At 44.8% G+C, this 26,465-nt stretch overlaps 1 protein-coding gene across 1 annotated transcript; it reads right to left on the reverse strand.

Annotated features, from left to right (window-relative positions):
• Positions 1–15,451: 15,451 nt before the first annotated feature.
• On the reverse strand, positions 15,452–26,436 carry F3 (coagulation factor III, tissue factor). Its single transcript, XM_027058545.2, has 6 exons — positions 26,196–26,436; positions 24,969–25,080; positions 20,642–20,832; positions 18,540–18,718; positions 17,839–17,986; positions 15,452–16,464 (listed from the first exon to the last, which is right to left on the reverse strand). Exons 1-6 carry the CDS (start codon positions 26,293–26,295, stop codon positions 16,328–16,330), a joined length of 867 nt encoding a protein of 288 aa, XP_026914346.1. The 5' UTR covers positions 26,296–26,436; the 3' UTR covers positions 15,452–16,327.
• Positions 26,437–26,465: the final 29 nt, after the last annotated feature.

Consider the following 26,465-nt stretch of genomic DNA (forward strand, 5'->3'; position numbering starts at 1 on the left):
GGAGGGGCAGAGAGAGAGGGAGACACAGAATCCAAAGCAGGCTCCAGGCTCTGAGCTGTCAGCACAGAGCCTGACGTGGGGCTTGAACCCACAGACCGTGGGATCATGACCTGAGCCAAAGTTGGACACTCAACTGACTGAGCCACCCAGACGCCCCCCTTTAGGATAATCTTAAAAAGACTTGAGACAGACCTGTTTGAGTGGGATTCAAGCATATGATCAGGTTTGCTCTAGTCACAAAGGTCTCAAAAGTGAACTTGTGTTCAATGCAGAAGAAGTATAGGTATTTGTTTCCATTTTAGATGGGGGGGGAGGGCAGACAGTCCTCACTGTGAAGATAATATATATTTTTTAGTGTTTTTTTATTTATTTTGGGGGGGGTGGAGAGAGAGAGTGATCATGAGCAGGGGAGGGGCAGAGAGAGAGAGGGAGAGAGAGAGAGAGAGAGAGAGAGAGAGAGAGAGAGAGAGAGAGAGAATCCCAAGCAGGCTCTGTGCTGTCAGCACAGAATCTGATGTGGGGCTCGATCTCACAAACTGTGGGATCATGACCTGAGCTGAAATCAAGAGTCGGATGCTTAACTGACTGAGCCGCCCTGGTATCCCAAAGATAATATTTAAAAAGATGTAAAGGAAGTGAGGGAGCTGGCCATATGGACATCAGGGGAAGAACATTTTAAACAGCAGGAAGTGGTAAATGTGAAGGTCATGAGGCAGCCATGCCTGGCCTGTTAAAGTGTGATAGGCATCCTCCCTATTCTCACCCCCTGGTGTTTGTGCCTTTGTATAATTGGCTCTCACACTGACTTAGTGCTGGCCCAGTATGATGAAAGAGCACAACAGAAGTGACCATGTATGACTTCTTTTTTTTTTTTTAATTTTTTTTAACATTTATTTATTTTTTTGAGACAGAGAGAGCATCTGAGCTGTCAGCACAGAGCCCGACGCGGGGCCCGAACTCACGGACTGTGAGATCATGACCTGAGCTGAAGTCGGACGCTTCACCAACTGAGCCACCCAGGCGTCCCGACCATGTGTGATTTCTGAGGCCAAGTCAGCAAAGGCATTGTGGCTTTGCCTCGATTGCTTGGATCGCTCACCCTGAGGGAAACCAACTGCTGTGATGTTGAGAACACCCAGGCAGCATGAGGAAAGGTCCCAGGCTATAGCCAGTGCTGATGTGCCAGTGTGTAAGTGGGCCATCACTGAAGCAGGTCTAATCCCAGCTCCAGTCTAGCCTTCAGACAGCCATAGCTCCAGATAATATCTTGAGTGCAGGCCTCTTGAATACCCTGATTGAGAAGTGCTTCTGATCCCTTCCTGAAGTCTTGACCAAAGGAAAACATGACTTTTGATGTTTTCTTTTCATTAAAAAAATTTTGTTTTAAGTTTATTTATTTATTTTGAGAGAGAGAGAGAGTATACAAGTGAGGAAGGGTCAGAGAGAGGGAGAGAAAGAGAGTCCCAAGCAGACTCTGCACCATCAGCACAGAGCCTGATGTGGGGCTTGATCTCACAATCTGTGAGATCATGACCTGAGCCGAAACTGAGAGGCGGACGCTAACCTAAACTGAGCCACCCATGTGCCCTGCTTTTGTTGTTTTTAAGTGCTAGACTTGGGGATGTTTTGTTATGCAGCACTGGATTACTAACGCCTGATGAAACATTAAAGAAGTAATAAGTAATAAGCAAAAGTAATAAGACAGTGGGTCAAGGGTTCAGAGAAGCAATGAGGGCTTAGATTATGTGGGACTTTTTGGTCACAGAAAGCACTTTGACTTTCGTGTCTGATGGGAAGTCATTGGGGTGACATGATATGACTTAGGTTTGAATAGGCTCCCTCGGGCTGCTGTGTTGAGGCATGGACTGCACACACAGGGGTATAGGCAGAGGAGTGGGTGAGGAGGTCCTCACGATAATCGCCTAAGAGGCCGAGAGGACCTGAGGACTGGGGCAGGGTAGTGGTAGTGAGTGTGGTGAGCAGTGGTAAAATTCTGGATGTATTTTGAAGGTAGAACTGATAAGACTTGCTGAAAATAAGTTAAAAGCCTGGACAGAATATAAAAAAGCAACCTCTTAAAAACATCCTAGAGCCAGCATATAGTGAAGAATTACCTAGCCGAGATCACGGAAAGGCCTAGAGCTCAGAAGGATAAGCTAGAGATGCTCTGTCCTGGAAGTAATTGCAGAGCCCAGAGCAGGAAGCTGAGAGCTAGAGTGAATCTTTGAATTGGGCTCATAAGGGTCAGTCAGCTGCTGCCGAGAATGGGAACCACTGCACGCTCCGAGCAGCTATCCTGGAAAGACAGAACAGGCTAAAAAACCCTGAAAAAGATCCTGGCTAGTTTGTGCCAAGAAACACAGGAAAATTGAGACTATTATTACCAATATCCCTTTCTAGGATAAGGGCTGCCTCAAGAGGTAAACTAAAACTTAGCTTATTCAAGATGACTTATGGGAAGGGTGCCTGGGTGACTCAGTGGGTTGAGAGTCCAACTCTTGATTTTGTCTCGGGTCATGATCTCATGGTTCATGAGATCGAGCTCCATGTCAGGCCCTGCGTTGACAGTGTAGAGCCTTCTTGGGATTTTCTCTCTCTGTCTCTCTCTGCCCCTCCTCCACTTTCTCTCTCTTTCACTCTCTTTCTTTCTCTCTCTGCTCCTCCCTCAAAATAAATAAATAAACTAAAAAAAAAAAAATGATGTATGGGAGGCCCTTTCCTACAAACTCTACTCCTCCTCACTGCCAGACCCAGAGGATTCTCTGGCTATTAAGCATATAATTAACCTTTGACAAGTGGTGGAGACACTCAACGAGTATGGAAGCTTTTACCTCCCCCTACCTACTGAAATTGGACTTCACCCAATGGACCTGGGGAGAAGGTGTACCTCAAAAGTTGGAAAAATGGGTTGCTGCAGGACCAGTTACGCCCAACTAGACAGGGCTCCACCTAGTAGTATTAGCCACACATTCTTCCTTAATATTAGAGGGAGGGGTTCAGTTGGGTAGCTCGGTTGGTTAAGCGGCCGACTTCGGCTCAGGTCATGATCTCACGGTTCGTGAGTTCGAGCCCCACGTCGGGCTCTGTGCTGACAGCTCAGAGCCTGGAGCCTGCTTCACATTCTGTGTCTCCCTCTCTCTCTGCCCCTCCCCTGCTTGCTCTTTCTCTCTCCCTCTCTCTCTCAAACATAAAAATAGACATTTAAAAAAATAAAATAAAATAAAATTAGAAGGAGTCATGGCCTGGATCCACCACTCCAGAGTGAAAAAGGCACCGGCACCAGAAACTCAGGAGGAGGCGCTCCCAAAACAAATGACCACAAGTACAGGTATGAGTCACTTACAGGCCTGTAACTTCTGTTCTTCTGCATCCACGAGGTAAGTGAAGCCCCCACGGATAGAGGTTCTCAGGTTTGAACTCTGAGAGTTTCAATCTGAATGATACTGGCTCTGCTGATGTGGTTTCTTCAGTCTTGTCTCACCCCTTGAGTGGGTGAAATCATTTTCTCTGCGACTGTTCAATAACGAGTGCCTCAGATCATAGTTAGCACAGTAAATGGATAGTTTTCTGGTTCTCTTTGTCCATTGGGTTCTAGAAACTGGGTGCGATGTTTTAGCCTTACAATCTCAAAATGAACGCTTTTCCTGATATTAGTTTTTGTCACAGTCGTTCTAGGGATATCTAAAACTATCAACACAGCAGGGCACTCTTGGGAATTAAATTCTCTGGTGAATTTAAGTAAGAGATACTAGACTGGCTGTGGACTCCCTGTTAGTGGGAGGAAGGTCTGTGCAGTAATTAATACTTCATGTAGTACCTGGATTAATACCTCAGCTGTAGTAGAAGTAAATATTAAGAAAATCTTTCATCAGGCAGCTTGCCTACCTACCTTCAACCAAAGAGGAGGACCCTCCAGAATGTGCAGAATGGCACTACCCACCCAGGATCACATGGTTCCTCTCTTCTCTGGGGTCACTAATAATCCTGCTATTCTCATCAGTTTTTGGACCCTGCATACCCAACTCTTGGGTAGTTTGGGGTCAAGCGTATGGAGGCTGCAAAACTGCAGATGGTACTAACACAAGGGTGTGAACAGCTAGAGGTTAAACCCAGTGACACACAAGCATGTCTCAGACTAGCCAGGAAAACAGTTCTGCTCCTCTACTAACCCCTGTGACGTCACACACGTCAGGCAGGAAGTAGCTGCGGGAGATGGCCCTTTGGCCTGTGCCCCTTAAGGATGAGGAGCAGAGTAAAACTAGAGGAGGGGTTTTGTCACCAGCCTGACCTCCTGAACTCAGGAACCTCCTAGAAGCTTCTGCCTGTCCATCTTACCTTTTAGAAACTAACAAATGGCTGCAACAGAAAAAGAAACATTTGAGGGAAACACCTGAGCAGATGAATCAGAAAGTGCCAGAAAGTGTCTCGGCCTCCTTATAATGTTACGTTGACCCTCTGAATCTTCATCCCAAGTGCTTATAAAAGGAGCCTGCTCTGCCTTGTTCAGGGGGTCATGGCTTGGGGAATCAGCATTCCCTGTGGTCTCCTTTCTTGTACAAATAACACGACCTTGTGAGGCAATTCCACATAGAACTGGTGTCTGTAGCTCACGCAGGAGTGGCACTCCCTTTGGTCTGCCACGTCCTCCACTGAGAGTTAAATCCTTTAAAATATTTAAATTCACTTAAAATGAATTTTAAACACTCTATTGAAGCATAATACATAGGCAGCAAAGTCCATCAATCTTAAGCTCCATGAGTTTTTGGAAAGTGTGCATACTCATTATCACCCTCCAAATCAAGAAACAGAACATTTTTACATCTCAAAGGTCACCCTCCTGTTGCCTTCTAATTCTCAGCCCCTAAGAGCCACTATTCTCAGTTCTGCCACATAAATTACTTGGTCTGTTTTTGAACTTCATATATATTAGATACCCTTCTGTGTACGACTTCTGTTCCTCAACCTTGTGAAACTGATCCATTGTAGATGTGGCAAGAGGTCCCTCATTTTTATTGTTGTATAATATTTAATCATATGAATAGACCATACTTTATTCATCTTCCCATTGGTGGGCATTGGGTTTTCTGTTTGGGGCTATTACAAATAGCCCTAATAAACATTCTTATGCACATCTTTTGGTGCCCATGTGTGTGCAATTTTGGAGTGGAATGTGTTCAGCTTTGTTATGTTTTGCAGACTGTTCTCTGAAGTAGTTGTACCATTTTTACACTCCCACCGTTAAGTATATGAGAATTCCAGTTTCCCCAGTCCTTGCCAATATTTGATATTGCTAGTGGGTTTTTTTTTTACTTTTTTCTTTTCATTTACGTATTTTTAGCCATCAGCAGTAAATTTTGTGGTTTCATTCTGCATTTCCCTGATCAGTAATGAGGCTGAACTTCCATTGCATGTTTATTGTCCATTTGGATATCCTCTTTTTTGAAGTGGCCATATAAATCTTTGGGCCAGCTTTTATAAATTGTCCTAGTGATATTACAGATTTTTATATATTCTGGGTATAAGTCCCTTATTACATAAATGTTCTAAGATCAGACAACGCAGACTTTAGGACAATGAGCATTTCTCAAAAAATAGACAAACAAAAAACCACATAAATGCTTAAACACAATTAACCAACTTGACCTAACTGGCCTGTGTAAACGGCAACTGTAGATTTCTTCCAATCCTTGAATATGATAGATCTGTCCATTTAAGACTTCTTTAATGTTTGTCAGTAACATTTGGTAGTTTTCTGTGTAGAGGTCTTATACGTCTTCCATTAGCTTTGTTGCTAGACATCTGATGTTTGTCGTGTCCTGGTATAGATTGTATCTATTTAATACTCCTAACCGTTGCTACTGAATAGAAATGCAGTTAATTTTTGTATATGGATCTTAGTGACAGATTGTATTTTTCCAAGAATGGTTCCTTGAATATATATCCCATCCCACATACTCTTTACAGTGTGGAGAGGTGAAGTCTATATTACCTCCTCTTGAACGTGGAAATGTTTGTAACTTGTTATGATAAGTTGGGAGATTTGGGCGTCGATCCAGGAGACAGGATCAGGAGAGGCAGTAACACGCAAACCTTATTTGGGTGGCGCTTGAACACAATTGCCTGAGAGGGAAGTTCCTCCCAGTAGCAGGGTCAAAACCCATAAGAACTGACAGAACTAAGGAGAAATTAGTTCCAGAGATGGTGGTGTGGCACCAGCACCCATGAGGGGAACAGGAGAAGGGACCCCCCGGTGGGGGAGGGGCGAGGGGAGGGAAAATCAAATGGACTCCTCTGTCTAGGTAATGCCGTTCAGCAGCAACCGCTCCGAAGGGCAGCAGGAGTTTGGGTCTCTTACAGCTGTAGTGTTGTCTCGTCTGTGGTTGGCAGATGTTCAAGGCAGTTTCATGGGCTATGTACAGTAAGTATGCTCTAATTGGCTAAAAATATGGGAGGTTTTTTTTTGTTGTTTTGGTTTTTTTTTTTTTTTTTTCACTATATTTAAAGCAAATGGATGTGTGAAGATTTGAGTTTGGCACTGGTGGGCTTTGGGCTGATGGTCCTAGACTGCTGTGAAGAAAGAAACAGCAGGCCATTATAGGCTAATTTACAGGGACCATCTTGAGCCCATTTATAGAACACTTCTGCAACGAATAGAATGTAGCAGAAATTCCAGTTAAATCATTTTATGTTTTTTAAAGTTTATTTTATTTTTGAGAGAGGCGGGGGGGGGGGGGCAGGCAAGGAGAATCCCAAGCAGGCTCTGCACTATCAGCACAGAGCCCAATGTGGGGCTTGAACTCAGGAACCGCGAGACCATGATTTGAGCTGAAATCAAGAGTCAGAGGCTCAACCGACTGAGCCACCCAGGTGGCCCCCAGTTAAGTCATTTTGAATTCATAATCAGCATTTGCTTTCTGATGAATGTATAATATAGTTCATTGCAGAGCCAAGCAGAGAGCTGTGTTTGTTTCTTACTGTCTTTTCTCTCTAGTGTCCCATAGCCTTCTTTTTTTTTTTTTTTAACCTTGCTCTATCTGCCGTAATTATCATAACAGATAATCTTTAATTACTTCCCGCTGTGCCACCATATCAATGTTTTATTACTTTCCAGAGGTGTTCTTCCTGGGGTCTTCTGGTTTATCCTTCCCTCTGGTTCTGGAGACCGGCTGAGCTGCTAGCCTGACACTGGGCTCTCCTGCATTGAATGCCATGTCCTCCTCTACTTTGGGTTTACTCCTTTAGAGTGGAACATGTCCTGCTGTGGCTTTCTGGGACAGGGTGCATGGGAGGAAAATTCTTTGAAGTCTTTCATGTCTGAAAATATCCTTATTCTGTTATACTGGTGGGATGTTCGGCTGGAATGCTGAATTTAAGCTGAAGATCATTATCCCTTAAAATTTTTGTATATTCATCAGCCTCTTATATTTGTTTTCTTAATATCCAGTATGCTGTCGAGACTTTTTCTCCTATCCCCCCGCCCCAACACCCATCCCGCTCCAGATACTCCCCTGCCATATCTGGCAAGTCCTAGTGTCTGAGTTTCTTCAGATCTCTTTGTCAAACACACTTTATTTTTGGTATTATCTGATGCCCAAGATACGGTTTTAATGATGCAAGCATTCCCCCTTCCTGGAGGACTTCTGCTACTCTCCCGTCTCCCTTTCCCCCTTTGCCTGATTAACTCTGTATCCTTTCCTGGAGATTTTACTTACTTACTTATTTATATTATATTTATATTTTGAGGGGGAGAGAGAGAGTGTGAGCGGGGACGAGGGGCAGAGAGAAAGGGAGAGCAAGAATCCCAAGCAGGCTCTGTGCTGTCAGCACAGAGCCCGATGCCGGACTCAAAATCACTAACTGTGAGATCATGACCTGAGCTGAAACCAAGAGTCAGAAACTTAACCGACTGAGCCACCCAGGTGTCCCTTTAGCTGAGATTTTTAAGTAGTTCTTTCAAGTCTAAGTTAGATGGCCCCCAAACACTGTATTCTTGACCCACATATTGTTATCGATTACCTATTATTCTGTTATCGTTATTTGACATTTTACTCTACAAATATATGAGCTCTATAAGTGCTGGGATTGTGCCCGTTGTATTTTAATCAAATGCATAATGCCTGGCACATAGTAGGTGCTTAGAATTAGAATAAATTAATGAATTCAAATGCATAATCATGGCTCTTTTTTTTCAAGGCAATTATGATTGAAAAAAGGAGCCAAGGCAAGTAAAGAATTATTTTGTACAACAGTAAGGGTCCTGAGAAGGAGCGTAAGGGTGTAGAGGGGTACTGGGGAGAGTGTTCTGGGAATCCAGGGGAGGAAAGCTTCTGGCTGACATCCAGGAGACATTATGAACTACCTTGAAGGGGGAGCTCGGTAGACACAAGGCACATGAATCAGTGGAATTGAGGCAGGAAAGCTTTCGGTCTTTAGACAGCTGCGGATGAGGCAGAGGTCCTCAAAGTACTGTCTTTGGAAAATAACAGAGTGCGTCTTTGGAAAATGTAATATTTGTAATATCATGGCTCTGCTTTTACTCTTGGCATGGGTTAGTAACTTGCTGATATTTAATGCTAATGAATGGCATCCTCTCATCAAGTCTGTGCAGTTCTATCCATTGGTGAGGTGTGTTTTCCTTCTCCACCCTATGTCCCCTAACCTGCTTTTGTGAAATCGGGAATAGTGGCCTTAGTCGTTGGGAAAGCACACAGAACAGAGCTTCTCAGACCTCGGTGAGGGTACACATCACCTGGAAACTGAAGATTCTGATTGAGTAGGTCTGGAGTGGGGCTTGAGAATTTCCATCTCTCACTAGATCTCAAAGCATGCTCAAGCCGCTGTCCCCCCGACCGCACTTGAGGTAGCAGGATCTGGGGTAGAGCTCTAGCTCTGGACCGCAGAGACCATCACATGTAGAGTTGCAGCAGCTTGGAGAAGGTACTGTGGTTCCACGACTCTGGCCACTCCTGCACTTACAGGTGTTTGGTTTTACCACGACTCCCTTCTTTTTCTAACCCAGTCTACAAGCAGTCTGGTCATGCTGTCGATCCTCCTCAGGACCTGTAGATGGCGCCACGATCTTAGTTATCAACCACTCTTCCATCTGCAGCTCTGGGAGGGAAAAGCATTTCCTGCCCATCCGAATGTTCCGGTTCTCATTCTCTGGCTTGATACGTGCTCGGAGAACAAAAGTAATTTTGCAGATTAAGCATCGTCTTTTGGTGGTGTTTGAAAATCAAGTTGGAGAAAGCATTTTAGGTCAGGAACTGTTTCCTTAAAGCATTGTTTTAGAACCCTATTTAAAAGTTTATTTAATTTTGCGTGTTCAAGATGAATTGCAGTTTTTCGGTTTCAAAATTCTTGGGGTTTTTTTTTTTTTTTTGTATTTTCATTTCCCCAGAGGAAGAGTGTTAGTCTTAGTTGTTAATTATTGATGGTCTAATAACGTGTTATAATGTAATTTAGGCTAAAAGGAGCTGAAGAGCTTTAGGTCAATTAGTGCACCTGACGAAAGAGAAAACAGGCTTCCCAATTTCATTTAAGTTCTCTTGAAAGAGTTTCTGTTCCTTGCAACAGGAAAAATCCTGAGAGATTCCTACATGACAAATGTTCTCCAAGGCAGTATAGTCTATAGTTGGAGAATCTTATCATGCTGTATGTATTAATTTGATTGTGGCTCTACAGCAGGCTGCATTCTGACCTTTGCAAGGGCTAGGAATGCCCCGTTTGGGTCTATAGCTACTCTTACTGCAGTAAACAATAGATTAAGCCAGTGGTTCTCAAACTTGATTGGGCATTAGAATAACTTGGAGAGTTTCTTGTTACAACACAGATTGCTGACTCCTGTTCTTATCCCACTCGCAAAAATTAACTCAGAGTGGATTACAAACTTAAATGTAAGATTTGAAATCATGAAACTCCTAGAAGAAAACATAGGAACGAAGCTCCTTCGTAATGAATTTTTGGAAATGACACCTAAAGCACAAGCAACAGAATAAAAAATAAACATGTGGGACTACATCAAAATATAAAGTTTCTCCACAGCAAAGGAAGTCATCAACAAAATGAAAAGACAACCTATGGAATGGGAAAAAATATTTGCAAACTATATATCTGACGAGGAATTAATATCAAAAATATATACAGTACTCATATAATGTAACATCAAAAACCAAAAACTGAAAGTAAAAAATGAGCAAAGGACCTGAATAGACATTTTCCCAAAGAAGACGTACAAATGGTCAACAGGTACATGAGAAGATGCTCAACATCGCCGGTCATTAGGGAAATGTGAATCAAAACCATGACGAGATATCACCTCACAGCTGTCAGAATGGCCATGGTCAAAAAGACAAGAGATAACAAAAGCTGGTGAGGACGTTGGTGAAAGGGAGCCCCTGTGCACTGTTGGTGGGAATGTAATTGGTGCAGCCACTGTAGAAACAGTATGGAGGATTCTCTAAAAATTAAAAATAGAAATACCATACAACCCAGCAATTCCACTTCTGGGAATATATCTAAAGGAAATAAAAACACTAACTCGAAAAGATGCCTGTACCGCCTCATTCATAGCAGTATTATTCGCAACAGCCAAGACTGGAAACAACCTAGGTGTCCATCGATGGATGCGTGGATAAAGAAGTTGTTGTGCAATGAAATACTCTCCAGCCATAAAAAAGACAGCTAAGACAGTTCTACCGTTTGCAACAACATGGATGTACCTTGAAGGCATTATGTCCAATGGAATAAGTCAGAGAAACACAGATACTGTATGATCTCACTCAGAGGTGGAGTCTAACAAGAACACCACCACCAGTATCACAGAAAGAGATCAGACTTGCAGTTACCAGAGTGAGGGTTGTTGGCCAGAAAGGGGAATTGGAGGGAGGTGGTCGAAAGCACAAAGGTCCAGTTAGAAGATAAAGCTGCACTAGGGCGGCCTGGAAAGTACAATAGATGACTAACCAGTGCGGCTGTGAGATGCACAGGAAAGCTGTTACGGGAGTCGGTCCTAAGAGTTGGCAGCACAAGGCGAATTTTTTTTTCTTTTTATCCTATCTGTGTGAGATGATAGATGTTAACTAAACCTGTTGTGATCATCATTTCGCAATATGTGAAAATCAAACCATCATGCTGTGTACAGCATGTATACCTTACACGTATACAGTGATGTATACCAATCATTTCTCAATAAAACTGAAAAAAACCTGCACAGATTTCCAGTTCTGTAAGTCTGAGGTCAGGGTTATAAATTCGCTTTGTTTTTTTTTTTTTAATGTTTATTTATTTTTGAGACAGAGAGAGAGACAGAGCATGAACAGGGGAGGGTCAGAGAGAGAGGGAGACACAGAATCTGAAACAGGCTCCAGGCTCTGAGCTGTCAGCACAGAGCCCAATGCGGGGCTCGAACTCACGGACCGTGAGATCATGACCTGAGCCGAAGTTGGATGCCCAACCGACCAAGCCACCCAGGTGCCCCTAAATTTGCTTTTCTAACGAGCTCTGGGGTGATGGTAATGCCGCTAGTTTGGGGATCCTCACACTTGCAGAACCATTGGATTAAGCTAACACAGGAGCACAGCAATGGTTTGGAAGTATCCAGGAAACAATACAATTTCTTTCACGGAATCAGATATGCACACAAGATTTAATCTTTGCCAACACGCAGACAGCTTCCCTTTAAAAGGAAACAGTGTGGTTTAGCTGTTGGTCAGGGGAGGATATTAAAAATGTGAACAAGTGGGAACCCAGGCATGGAGCAAAGTGTAAGCAGTATTTTTTAAAATGTTTATTTATTTATTGAGAGAGAGAGAGAATCCCAAGCAGGCTCTGCACTGTCAGCACACGGCCCAACATGGGGTTTGACCCCACAAACCCGTGAGATCATGACGTGAGTTGAAATCAAGAGTCCGACGCTTAACCGACTGAGCCACCCCGGTGCCCCAAAGTATAAGCCGTATCATGGGCGGATGCCAGCAGGGCCAGGGATCTGTCCTACAGAGTGGCAGACCTGCGTGTACTGATTTAGGACAGAGAAAATTCTTCTTCTGCCTCCACAACAGCTGATGAGTGAAATCCCACCAGCACTCTCTCATTCTTCTTCAAAGTATGACTCTAGGTAAAATACTGTGATGAGTCACTGACACCTTACTGTAAGTGATTTTCAAATGCTTTTTTTTTTTAGTTGGGACAGTGGGATGATGTGCTCTGAAATACCTTGACCCTTCTCCCTGTTCAGTCAGTCCACAGTCCTGTGCTCCTTGTTCGGGAGAGATAACAGGAGCTGAAAGCAGAGAAGAGGAGTTTCCTCTGGTTCTGGACAGTCTGGACAGACAGGACTAGTGCACAGACAGCAGATTGAAAGAGGACATGGCCGTGAGTACGAGCAAGGCTCCTGCCACCTCCAGCCCACCACGTCCGCCTAGAAAAGATTTCCTTGAGCGGGAGGGAGAGACTAGACACGGGAAGTGGAGGGACCCAAGGCAGGAACAGTGGCAGTGGACACAAGTCCAGGGAAAAAGTGGATGTCCCAGGGAACCGCCACATTACTCGGGATGGTTTCTACCAGTTGGTGCAAAGAGAGCCTAAATGAAAATTAAGTCAAGTGTTAAGAAAATGAAGAACAATCCTCCACTATAAGCTTCTGAATGAAAGTCACGTTGCAACAGCGATGAATCTCAGGCAACCCTTGGAGAAGAAATAACACGCTAAATACACATGTCCTAGAACAGGTAAAAATTGCGTTTGGGAATGAGTTTACTTCCTATTTGATGGACAGAGATCATTGTTCATTTATATAAGAGATGGATATTTGGATTATAAGCCATCAGTTGTAACTAGGGTAAAATGTCTTTGGATTTCACAAGTCAAACTTCATCAGTATTTTAAGATCATAATTTAAGGTCATAGAAATCCCTTTTCAAAGCTTGGAAGTTGACTTTAGTAACAATCAGCTTTATGATACTTTAAGGGCCGGGATAAGTAACGAAGTATACTCTGGCCCGCTGGAGGGCAGTAGTCTCTGGATGCCGCCAGCCAGGACTCGAGGCTTTTTCTGCTCCCAGCGCTAACTGCTGTGTTGATTTTAGAGGCAGCTGTTTAGTCTCAGCCATAAGGACAGGTGGGGAAACCTGAGGTGCGGCGACAATGTGCGGTATGAAGCCTCCCGAACGTGGCCTCGTCGGGATGTGTAATGAATTCCTTCCCTGTGAACAGCCAGCCACCTCATTAGTACCCCGACCTGCTTTCACTCGGCCTGTGCTCTCTTTAATGGGACCATTCAAATTCCTTAGATTAGGAGGCCGCGCGGTCACGTAACGCTGCGATTACGCCTGGCAGGGAACAAGTAGCTTGATGGAAACGCTCCTTCGGATGCCCTCTCTGGGACGTGTTCTCCCACCCCGCCCCCACCCCCCCGCCCCTCCCACGTCTTTGTCCCGGCCAGCCCCGCGTGAGCAGGACTTCCAGGTAATGGCCCAAGCACACCTACCTCAGGACATGCGCCCCTGCCAAGCTCTCTGTTGTTGACACTGCTGCACACGCACACGCACCCCGTCCATTCTCTGGCACGCTGCAACAGGGTAGACCGAAACGCTGCAACAGGGTATGATTCAGCCTCTCTCGCATCCGTGTGGATCGTCCAAGGCAAGCGCGCCAACAAAACTAGCCCAATAAACCAACATGTTCTCCTTGACGTCTCCAAAGTTTCGACCATGTATTCGCCTTTCAGGCTACCACTGGTAGGGGAACAGCAAAGGGGTTTTTGCCCATTCTTCCACAGACTGTGATGTTCTATCACACATTTCATGTTTAGAGTTTTACTGATAATGCTTGGAGTTCTTTGGAGCAGAGGAACAGATGAACTTAAAATTTATGAACAGCTGGACAGTGAACGGATTCTTTGCTTTTTTTTTTTTTAATGTTTTTATTTATTTTTGAGACAGAGAGAGAGCACCACAGGGGAGGGGCAGAGAAAGAGGGAGACACAGAATCCGAAGCAGGCTCCAGGCTGTGAGCTGTCAGCACAGAGCCCGACGCAGGGCTGGAACTCACGGACCGTGAGATCATGACCTGAGCTGAAGTCGGACGCTTAACCGACTGAGCCACCCAGGCGCCCCTCTTTGCTTATTTTAATGTCCGCTCGGGTCTCCTTGGCGGGGCCGCTTCCGGGTGGGTGTGCCATCTGGAGGCTTTAACTACACTGACTGCACCGGCCCAGCCTTTCACAGTGGGAAGCAAACACGGTTGAGGCCCAGCTACGTGCTGGGAACGTCACTTCCATTTCGAGTTAGAATCCTCTTCCAACACATTCGTGAGATCAAGACTTCTGCTGTGTTTTATTTGTATTTGAACATTTCCATTTCTCTTCTCTAGAGGGAGCTAATGCTGTCAGTTGGACCGAGCCATGACTAAGAGCCTGCTGGCCCCGCCACCATAAAGGGGAAGTAAATGTGAGCCAGACCCAGTCCCGCCCGCAAAGAGCTCTCCATTTACTTTTTGTTATTTTTAAATGTTTGTTTATTTTTGGGAGAGAAAGAAAGAGAGAGGGAGTACAAGTGGGGGAGGGGCAGAGAGAAAGAGGGAGACACAGGATCCAAAGTAGGTTCCAAGCCGATAGCAGAGAGTCCGATGCAGGGCTTGAACTCAGAACTGTGGGATCATGACCTAAACCAAAGGTCATGACGCTCAAACGACTGAGCCACCCAGGTGTCCCTCAATTTAGTTTGCTTTTAATGAACTCTAGACACTCCACTTCTCTATCTTACATTGTCCTTTTGTCCAATTTTCTTTGAAGACAATAATCCAAAGAATTTTTCCTTTCTCCTCTCCAGCTTTCATCTCCAACTCAAACTGATGCCCATGGGAAGAAATCACATCTTCTAAATCTGCAGTCAGTTGTATCATTTTCTGTCTTCCCTGTAATGCCATGTGTCCCTGCCATTGCCATGCGACAGGCGGTGCCTCCTTGCAGGCAGAGTATTGTCAGGCGTGGTCAGGTATCTTGCCTGGGGCAGTTGCACCGGAGCAGAAGTTTTGTGTTTTTTTTTTTTTTTTTTTAACAATTTCTTTTTGATTTTAATTTAATTTAATTTTATTGAGAGAGAGAGAAAGCACATGCACAAGTAGGGAGGGAGCAGAGGGAGAGAGAGAGAGAAGTTTTAAGAGGTGGCTTAAAGCTTGAAGATGTGACTACTCTTCCTCCTAATTTTTTGCTTTTCCCTCTGCCCTGACCCAAACAGAGCCTTCACCTTCGGTGTGGGTTCTAGAATGAGAACCTAATTAAGAAGAGCTGTGGTCAACTTGCAGCCACCAAACTAATGTACGCGAGAATTCAAGGTAATGCTGTTGTGAGCCACTGAGAATTTGGGGGTCATTTGTTACCACAGCAGTGCCAACTCGTACAATGGCCAAATGGTAAACAATACGTGGAAGATATAATCAAGATGATAGCCACAATTCCCAGTCACCTTTATTTATATAAAAGTATATTAAATAAATTATCTCAATATATACAAACAGAACAATATTACTTCTATAAATAGATAATCCCCATGTATAAAACCTCTTAAAAATATATAAATATACACAATATTGGCCATAAAAGCTCGAAGTACCTTAAATCATAAACTCTATGTGGTTTGTATAGTAGTCTTATAAAAATATAGTTAATTGTCAAGTGCTTAATCAACAGCATGGAAGTCAGTTAAAGTGCTACCCTTAAGGTGCTTTAGGAATGTGCCCCAAACAGAAGTCTTCTGCATTTCACACATTCACATAAACGTTTGCCAATTGTTTTGAACCTCCAAGAGAACTCAGAAAAGAAGCAGCAGAAGACCCTAAACACCATATATCACAAAAGCAGAGACACAGGTTAGACAAGTCCACCCAATTTCCATTTTACTCTCCTGTGTGATTTGAAGTCAGCTTCTCAAAAGCCTTCCAAAAGTCTACCCAGGAGTTTTTTGTTTTTGTTTTTGTTTTAAGGCATTTGTTCATTCGTTTTTGATGAGACAACCTGGTTTCATCTTGGGTGTAGAATATACATTCTAGAACATGATATGTGCAAAGGATGTCATAGTGTTAAACAGAAATTTTAAAAACTTGGAATGGGTCGTACCGTTCGTTACATTCCACAGCGTCTAATGCTGCTGTTGAAACCAGAATGCTAACTGTGAGAACAGGTCGGATAAAGAGCTATTGTTGAGCCCAAGAGTCTCCGTGCTCCAAAATACTCATTTGTGTTTCCATATATTCTATTCTCTTCAAAGTTCTTGGTCACAGTGCAACATGAACTGTGCCATGGTCGGCAGCTCCAAGGGTGTGTTCTTTATGCAGCATTGAGTGGGGAGCCCTCCTTCCAACCTCGCCCCCTGCGCACCTTCCTGCACTTGTACAGGGACACCCCCAGGATGATGGTCAGGATGATGACTGCAAGCACCACCATTCCAATGACGAGGAACATTTCTGGAAAACAAAAGGTCCCAGTCAACTTTGAGAGCTTGAACCCCATTTATCAGTGGGCAGAACGGAGGGTGTAACTCTAAATTACACCAGCCTGCTTTTGTGTAATTTGAAATTTCTTTCTTCCACCCTTTCCACCACAACATATTTTGATTAGGAAAGAACTGGTCAAACCCTAGATGTTTTAGGGCAATTGACAGTGGCGAAATCATTTAATGGGCTACTTAATAAACTGGATAATGTTCACAGCCAGGAGATGGTACACGTAAATGGGAGCAAGAACAGCTTTTGGAAACAAGTGGCTAAAAATAATGCTGGGTTTGGTGGCAACAATTATCATAGTATAAGTTAAATGATCAGTGCAAAGAGCAAGATGCAGAGTGCTGGCAGGGTTCAGGTCAATAGAGATGATCATTGGTTGGGGCAACAGGAAGGGCTTCCTGGTGGAGGAGGCATGTGAGACGGTTCTCAAAGACACATTTCAGTAGATGGAGCAGAGGCAGGGAAGCAGCGATCTGGGTGCGCATGAAGACAGAGAGGCAGCAGAACTCCAGCTGGCTTGAGGGAGATGGCTGTGAGGACTGTGGGTAATGATGGCCCAGAGGGGTACAGGACCAGAGCGAAGGCCAGCCCTTTTCTTCCATTATGGTTAATCAGCAGGAAATATTTGTTTAAAAGTGCTTTTAAATTTTCAAATCTCATCTTAGCAAGGAGCCATCCTGTGACTTTTGATCTCAGAATGTCCTCAGAGTACTATCCCTATAAAGCCTGGAGGGAGACTCAGGCTGTCAGTTTCATGGACGAGTCTGAACCCCTCTCAGCACTGCCAGTTAGGAACTAGTCCTCACAAGGGGTCTGGGCCCCATGTAGGCACACACACTCACATAGGTATATTTGCTAGAGGCAATCCCCTCCCTTCATGGGTTAAACTTCCTGTCTTCTGTGACAACAGCCCATAGCAAGTGCTCACAGATGTCTATTGGGTGCAGCTGCAGCTGGCCCAGAAACTCCCCCATAACCCACAGAATCAGAATTTAAGTGTGAAAAAAATACCCAGAGAAATCTGTGATTTGATGCTAAATGCTAAACATGCACCGTGTGTCCATTGCTCAGCAGCGAGCTTGGCACACGGTAGGTGCTCAATAAAACACTAGCTAAAACAAGGGAACAACGCAGAAACATTTTCAAATGCCTAAAATTGTAAGAGTCTCCCCCAAACAACATGACCCAAACAAACAAACAGCAACAACAACCAAAAACAAGGCTGTTTCTCCCTGAACAAAAATACTTCCTGGTTCTAAGGGTGCACTTGAACTCTGGAAAGTCTCCATGCCTCCCAGAAGAATAACGGACAGAGCCATTCACCTCTGGACATACCTTTCTCTTGGCTAGTACACTCGATGAGACTTTCTGGACTCTTTTGGTTTACTTTCCGTGATGGAATCACTGCTTGAACATTGAAACAGTAGCTTTCTCCTTTATCCACATCAATCAAAAACTCATTAGTGTTTGTCTTGGCTGTTTTCTGTTAAAAGATCAAGAGTTCTTAATTTATCTGGGCTCAGAGTGAATTCTTTCCCCTTCACTAAGTCAACTGTGGAAGCAAAAGCCTGCAGGGGCACACCAGACATATAATGGATTAGAAGTGACTTGGCTGGTCAGTTCCCCCTGATAACTGCTAAGGATGCTTCTTCCTAGACCGAAAATACCCAACTTAGGCCCATCCAACCCAATTTAGCTCCTTTAGAAGATATTTGCAATAAAGGGAAAAAGGAATGAAGCATTAGTTGTGAATGGAAAACAGACTTTGTCTCTGGGATCCTCAAGAGAGGAAGAAATGGGAGAGCCAGCAGGAGCCTCAGAGAAGACCTGGTCCAGCCCTTGGCTGAGGAGCCTGTGTATCCGAAGGGCCACATCCAGAGTCACAGAGCCGGGACAGCAGGCACCCCTGCCCCTCCACCACACTGCACTCTCAACCACCCCATTCTGGCATCTTTGAATTGAGGGAAGAAGTGGGCTGTAAAGTCAAGGATCCACAATTTAAAACAAGTCCTAAAACCAAATGAAAGAATCCTCACCTTTCCCGTACTTGAAGCTTTCCAATAATAAAGTGTGTAACTTAAGTCTTTGCCAAAAACATCCCGGAGGCTTAGGAATGTGCCGTTCATCCTGACTAAGGTACGTGCATCTTGTACGGTCACATTCAGTTTTGTCCCAACTTGTTTGTAACTCTGAATCATGGGCTGTCCGAGCTTTGCTAAAACATAGAAAATGAGCTTCATTGGAACCAAAGAATTCTATACCAAGTAGAATCGCATTTAGTTATCACAGTTAATAACAAGCCAGTACACACCACCACCCCCCCCCCCATTGTAAAACAGCCGCATAGAATACGCTCCCTGCAGGAGTTCGCTCAGTGGCTCCAGAGCGGGACATCCTACGGCAGTGCTATCCAGTGCATATATAACAGCCACAGATGTGATTTAAAATTTCCTTGTAGTCGCATTAGAAAATGTAAAAAGGAACAGCTGAAATTAAACTTTAATAATACATTTCATTTAATCCAAAATAGCTAAAATATTATCATTTGGCATGTAATCAATAGAAAAAACTTTGGAGATATTTTTCAAAATCCAGTGTGTATTTTATACTTACGGCATTTAGCTGTGGGTGCTCAGTGGCCATATGTGGCTAGTGGCTGTTGTATTAAACAATACAGTTGTATACGGTTCCACATTTGAGATAGAGTAAATTAGGGGCTGTGGGAAGCCCAGGAAATGTCCTTGGTACCTCAAGGAACCAGTGTTAACTGGTCATCTCCTATGCTTAGGCTGAAGGACAGTAGAATAATCCCAGTAATTTAACACGAATTATATGTAGTTATATGTGTGTGTGTGTGAGCACATGCAAAATTAATATATAAAATACTTTCTATCTCACGTCAAGGAAGGATTTGAAGTGGCTTAGAAGAAACTCAAGAATTATAAAAAGGGGAATGAGTGTCACTGAGCCTGCACCGTCACTGAGGTGGCTGTGGCTGTGGTGGCCATGCTCCAGCTGAGGGCCCAGAGAGGGAGCAAAGGCCACAGAGGAGTTTGAAGGCAGACTCTGGCCAACAGGGGCTCAGGAAAGGCACACAGATTTGCTCAGGGGTTAGGCCGCCCCCTATTTCCACCCTCCAAGTAGATACCTGAGGGACCAGGTGGTTGACGGTCCCTCCCCCCTCCCCCCTCCCTGCCGGGAGAGAGCGTTCTCACTGGGCAGCCGCAGGGCTACACACAAAAGCACCAGATAAAAAACATGACACGCTTCCATTCTAACCTTTCGTTCTAATTCTTCTTAAAAGAGCAACTGATTTCACCCAGCACGATGTGCTGCATCTGTTTATTTAAAATACCTAGTTCTGACCAAAAAAAAAAAAAAATGTTGAAATCTCCTACTTGGCAGGAATCCTCTGCATTCCCTTTTTAGATGCTCAGGTCAGCTTACTGGGACAAAGGCTGGGGAGGAAAGCATTCCTCGTTTTCAAAACCAGCACGAAGGAGGCAGGCTGGGAGCCTGCCCAGCACGGCATCACGTGACACGGAGCACGGTCAGGTTATTTAAAAAGGTCAGTGAGCCTGATTGTGGACTCAGAGGGACACCGGACCTACCCCCTGGATTTGTGACTGTTTGTGAAAACCCGAAATGGGGACTAGTGGTCTGATAATGGAAGAGAAAATTCAGGAGATTTAGTTGCATCTGTAATATATAATCTAAATATCCTCCTAGACGCTGAATCTCCAGCTTTGATGCATTTCCTACTCCCCAGCCCCTCCATCCAGACAGTTGCTGGGAGGGCCTGGTGACAGAAAAAAGTTACTCAATGACACTGTTACCAACTCCAGAGTTCACGTTCTGTGAACCTCCTAGCACGCCTGGACGGAGCCAACAGCGCTGTGGCAATTACCAATTTCTGAGAAAGAGAACATGTTTAAGGATGAATATTCTTTTCTTTTAAATTTATTCTTATTTTTTAATTTACATCCAAGTTAGTTAGCATATAGTGCTATAACGATTTCAGGAGTAGATTCCAGTGACTCAACGGATGAGTATTCTTTATGGAATAGCCCCTGCAAGTCACAAGCTCACAAAAACATTCAGACCACGAATGAAAGGGTATTACACATTGAGCACTTACTCTCTAAGTAAGGTGTGAACTCTGGGGAGTTTGTAAAGTGAGGCTCCCCAGCGTAATCGGTGGCATCAGCTGGGTAGGAAAAGACCCGGGCCAGGTACGTCTGATTCACATTGTTCACGATCTCGTCGGTGAGGTCACACTCCGTGTCTGTGGTATAGAAGCATTTGCTTTTCCAGTTGCCTAATCTGGGGCTGAAGGAAGGAGGAGGAGCGTATGAGGATCTGCAGCTGAGACAGACGGCTTTCTGGTGTGGTGCCGGGTTCCAACACCACTCACAAGCAGTCTGAGTAGGCATTTGCTACGCCGAGTCCTTTGGACGTATTTGAGTCCTCACAGCAAACTGGGGATGGCTCTGTAATTACTGTTTTCACAGATAAGGCAACTGAGGCAAAGTGAGATTGGGTGACCAGCTCATACAGCAGGACTTTGGGCCACACAGCACTTTGCCTGCCGAGTCTGTGCCCTTAACCATTTGTTAAATGTCTTTCTTAAAATGTAGACAATTTGTTAGGGTCACACGGGAGAGAGAGCAACATCCCATCAAGACCCAATTATTTGTTCCACACGTATCTTTATCACGTTCTGTAGTCTGTGTGGAACATAGCCAATGCAGTAATAATAGAATCTACATAATAATCTATATCTTACATTTGACTGACCATTGCTGGTATGGTTATTTATCATTGAATCTACTGTATGCCAGGTACTGTACAGGGCCCTTTACACGGGCTACCTCATTTGATAGAATCCTTTAAGGAAGGGATTGGATCTTTTTTACATATAAGGACACATGCTCAGGACCACTAAGTGACTTGTACAAGGTCACCTAGCTGATGAGGTGCGGGCTGAGTCTGTCCATCTCATTTTACTACATGCCTCCCTCACTTTACAAGATATGAATACAGCCCATCAAAGTTTACAACATAACAATAAAGGCAGGATCGGAGGGTCTGAGAGACTAAGAGACTGGAACAGATCTTTCTTTTGTAAGACGCCATTGAAGGGGAAATACTTTAAAGAACTGCTAAACATGAAATTATTCTAGAGGACCAAAACAATTTGTAGATGAATGCCCCTGCTCCTGGATCCACACACTTCTGACCCACGTATATTGACAGCCACACTGTTCTCTCCTTTGGCATCATGGACCGCCAGAGAGCCCTGCCCACCATTTAAGACCATGCTCCAGTCCCACTTTCTCCAGGAATCTCCAGATCTCCTTTCTCAGAATTGACCTCTCTCCCTTGTTCCCAGCAATGATACCTCCATTAAAGCACTTACTGTGAACTTGGTCCCACTCCCCATTAAGCAGCAGGGCTAACCTGAAGGATCATACATAGCCAGGCCTCGCTGAGTGTTAGGCAGTTTGCACTTACGGGTTGGATCAGGGGGAAGATGGAGCTGCCATAGGATTGGACTGTCTCAGTCCACACATGAGAGCCGTAAGTACATATTTTTTTTAAAAATCTTAACTAAATATCGAGGCTAAGAGGATGTGGGCAAACACACTCTTTGCCCTAAAATTCACAAACTGAGATCGACACAGAAATATTTTTGTTTTCTAGATTTCTCTTTCTGTGAAAAAGTAGAGTCTGTCTCAATTCCAGAATGACAAAAATGTTTTTTTAATAGTTATATCATTTCTCTTTTAAACAGTGAATCAGAGCATGACGATTCCTCTCCATCACTGTGGCACACACATGGTTCAGATTATCAGGGGAAAGACTCCTGGGCTCTGTGACTACGTTCCATCTGAGAGACAGGTATTGGGCTCCCCCAGCTCACTCGTAGAAATCACAGTACTCTATGGTGAAATTTAGCACAAGCGCCTGGATCACTGAACATAGTAAAGTCATGTGAACAGGTAATGAAGGGGCGATTCTGTACTACATTCCTCTAAATGCTATTGCCAGCATTAATATTTAAAAGACTTCAAGGTTTCTCTAGGTATTGTACACCCTCCTGATTTGGAAATCATAAATTTCCCATCTGAATTACTAAAAAATTCCAGCAGAATCCAGATTCACCAATTTAGGAGCAGGTTGTTTTCTAGAAGGTGTGGAAGTTTAGTGTTAGAATTCAGAACATTTCTGTGGAATCAACATCACAGGTGGTGGTTGGGTGCTAAGGCTTGACCCAACAGCACTTCCCAGCTACCTCTAGAAAGTGTTTCCAAAGAGGAAAAGTGCAGCTGGATCTCCAGGCACAGCGGTGGCACCCCGTGGCTGGGGACAGGCCGGCAGCGAGGTGGGGGGGAGTGGGTGAAGAGGGACAGTAGGTTAAAATGCTTTCTCTAGGGACAGAGAACCGGGAAGGAAGAAAGCCCACAGAGGAGATGCAGTGAGAATGACCTTCCTTCCTCCTCCCAGCCTTGGGGCCTCACATCAGACTGTGGCAGACCCACCCAAGTAGGTGGTGGTATGGGGTCCTGGGGAGACCTTGGTTCCAGACCTGGGTGGGCACTCGCTATCAGGGCAGGCAGTCACGAATAAACCGCTCACTTGCCCATGGCAACAGTGTCCTCTTCTATAATAGGATTGCTGTGGTCTTTTTCACCCAGGAATCCTACTTACTCATGGGGAGGCTGCAGGAGAGTATGTGTCTCCCAGGAGCAGGATTGGGGACTGTTCACAGGCCTTGGGGTGCAGGGCCAAGAGTACGGGGAGATCCCTCTCTTGGCAGGAACTCCCCACCCCCACCCTCAGGCACCACCAAGCTTCAGCTCAGCTAGGATGTGTGCACATCGCACTTCATGGGGGACGTGTTCATTTAAATATTAGCAGCCTTGCAAAGTCTAAGAACTTAGGGTTAACTAAGGCTTAGGTTTAAAAATCAGGTAGGGGCACCTGGGTGGCTCCATCGGTTGAGGGTCTGACCCTCAATATTGGCTCAGGTTGTGATCCCAGGGTCATGGAACCGAGCCTGTATTGGGCTCCATGCTCAGCAATGGATTCTCTCTCACTCTCCCTCTCCCTCTGCAAACCACCCCCCCACCCCACTCTTCTCTCCTGCTTGTGTGCTCTCTCCCTAAAATTAAAAATAAAAAGAATAATCTTGGGAGATTATTTACAGTTGTGATGGGGAAGTGATTTGTTAAAAAAGAATAAAAAATAAAAATTAAGTAAATCATAAATGTTTCCACATGTTCACCAAACATAAGACTGAGTATATTTAGGAGTAAGCATTCTTCCTAAAATCTTATTTTCTCAATCCAGAAGGAAGGTGTTTTACTAAAGTAAGCTTCAGCTCTCTATCAGAGGAATTAATTACTAATTCTCAATTAGTGGAATCTGAATTGACAAGTTTGACCACAATTATAATTATTCCCTGGGGTTATGAAACCCCCGTATCTCTATCTATACATGAACGAACACACACACACACACACACACACACACACAAATTCTCCTCCTTGTCTAGCAAACAGTCGTCATGAAGTTCATTTTGAAAAACAAGAACATCCACCTAAAAGACCCACTGCGTACTTAGGAGCTGTGTTCAAACACAACAGCAAAACATCTTTAATTCTTAGCCAGTGGTACTATTGTGCCTTTATTCAGTTAGTGTTAAAATAACTTCCACAGCAGCTCTCCTCTATTTAATAAGATCTCTAGCAAGCCTCCTAGGACGTTTCAGAGACCCCAAACTCACCAAGAATATGGTGAAAACCATCAAGGAACGGAGATGGCACATGTCCGACATTCAGACTGAACGTGCAAATCACCAGCTCTTGGAGAGAGCTGCCAATCAGAGCAGGATGGATGAGTGCAGACAGAGGAGGATTTCTCCTGGGCTTAGTGAGTCACAGATTTGACCTCCGAGATCATGGATGCAACTGAATTTTGAACCAGTGTCTAAAGATTAATGAATCAAACACTGCTTAAGGGCAATGTACACATTTGTACTCCTCCCCGTTTCCTCCTGAACATGTTAGATCTGGCTCACAGTCTAGACAGTTAGCGAGGAAAAAGACGGGTGTGCTGAGAGGATGTTAGTTATCTTCACTTGCGACCCACACCTACCCATGCTGCCATAGTCTGCTCAAGAGAGTTCACCTACCTATGGCTTACACTCCATTTGAGAATCTTCCCATCCTGTCCAAAACCAAGTAAAACATTCTATCAGTTTAAGCTGAGGAAATGTTGCAGGCTTCATAGACTATGCCTCTGGCCAGCAAATTACCACCAATGCCCTCTTTGTCATCTGTTAAATACTCTCATCCATTAATCAGCTTTAAAGACATTTGTATTCAACACAGGGAAGTGGAAACATCAAAAACCTTAATTTTCTTTTTTCTTTTCTTTTTTTTTTTTTGTACGTAGCTTACCTTATCTGAACAGTGTAGACATGATTGATGGGTTTGGGTTCCCACTCCAAAATTGTCTTGAAATTAGTTGATTTCCAAGTTAAATTATATGCTGCCACTACATCTGTAATGCCTTTAAACAACAGAGAAACAGCTATTATTACGTGAACTCAGTACATGATTTCATGTTGATGCTATAAAACATCTTCCCATCCCTCCCACATCACTATAAACTTCATATTAATTTTTTTTTTGCAACCACGAAAGCTTCCATTCACTACTGAATTATCAAGACAAAAAAACATTCAAGTTTTTCTTAATTTTCTTAACTTCTCTTAATTTTCTCCTGGCAAGATTGACCTTGTAATCTAAGAAAATCCTTGTTTGAAATGATTTATGGAGGAAGCCCTGTGATAACCTGACCTAGCACACAGCCCAGGAGCTATCAGCCTCCTGGGAGGTCCCAGGCCAGCCCAGGAAGTGCAGGACTCCAGAGGTCCCACTCACCAGGGAGGGCCAGGTAGGATGGGTTTGGGGTAAGCTATGGAAGAGAGCAGATCCCACATGTGTGAGAGAGGTTAGGGCCGCATACCATAAGAAAGTCAAATCTTGACTTTTCTCATTTGTATCTAGCATGTCTCTATACTGAAACTTTCAGACAGCCAGGCGGAAGTGTGGCCTGTCACACCATCAGATATATTCAGTTAGGACGCTTTATTATTAAGGTCTGCTTTGCCAATACGCAGCAGGTCACGGTCTCTGCCCTGCCCCCCCACACCGAATAAGCATAAGGGTCATGCACCATGTGGTGTCTACGCCAATCCAAGCGACTTTTTGCCACAGGATTGCCTCTAATTGAATCTAAAAGGCGATCGAGGAACCACAAGTGCCTCTCCCGCTCCATCAGGGAACGTGCACGCGCAGTGAAGGATGGTATCTCTCCAAACCCTGCACGACGCTGACCAGTGCAGGTGCGGGTCCACGTCCACCACCTTCAAGGTCGCGGACCACTGGAAAAGACTGGCTAAACTTAGAGCGGGAGCCACACTCCACGTGTGCAATCCCAGCGGCCGGACACCGAGCAAGCCTCTCCAGCAGAAGCGGCAGCCGCCTCCTACCCTCCAACTCCCGCCTGCGCGCCCCAGGGGCCGGCTTCGCTGACACTTGGGTGAGAGCTGCCGCTTCAGGCGGGCGAGCCCATTCCTCCGAGCCTCGCGCTCCTGGGCTTCGGGGGCGGCCGCCACTCACCGGAGGCTCCGGTCACCTGCAGGAGGACCAAGCCGAGCAGCAGCATCCGAGCGACGGTGTCCTCGAGGCAGGGAGTCCGGGGTCCGGGGAGGGTCTCCATGTCCACGAGCTGGCGGCGAGGTCGGGAGGATTCCGTTGCGCCGCGAAGGCTGGGGAGGCTGGGCTGGAGGCCCCTTTGGGCACCGGCGGCAACGGAAACGATCGCGGGGAACCCCGAGTCTGGGGGAGCTCTGGCCGCGCGCGCTTTAAAGAGTCGCGCAGACGCCGGCG

Source organism: Acinonyx jubatus, chromosome C1 (genome assembly GCF_027475565.1).
Source record: "Acinonyx jubatus isolate Ajub_Pintada_27869175 chromosome C1, VMU_Ajub_asm_v1.0, whole genome shotgun sequence".
In the NCBI taxonomy this organism is placed as follows: Eukaryota; Metazoa; Chordata; class Mammalia; order Carnivora; family Felidae; genus Acinonyx; species Acinonyx jubatus.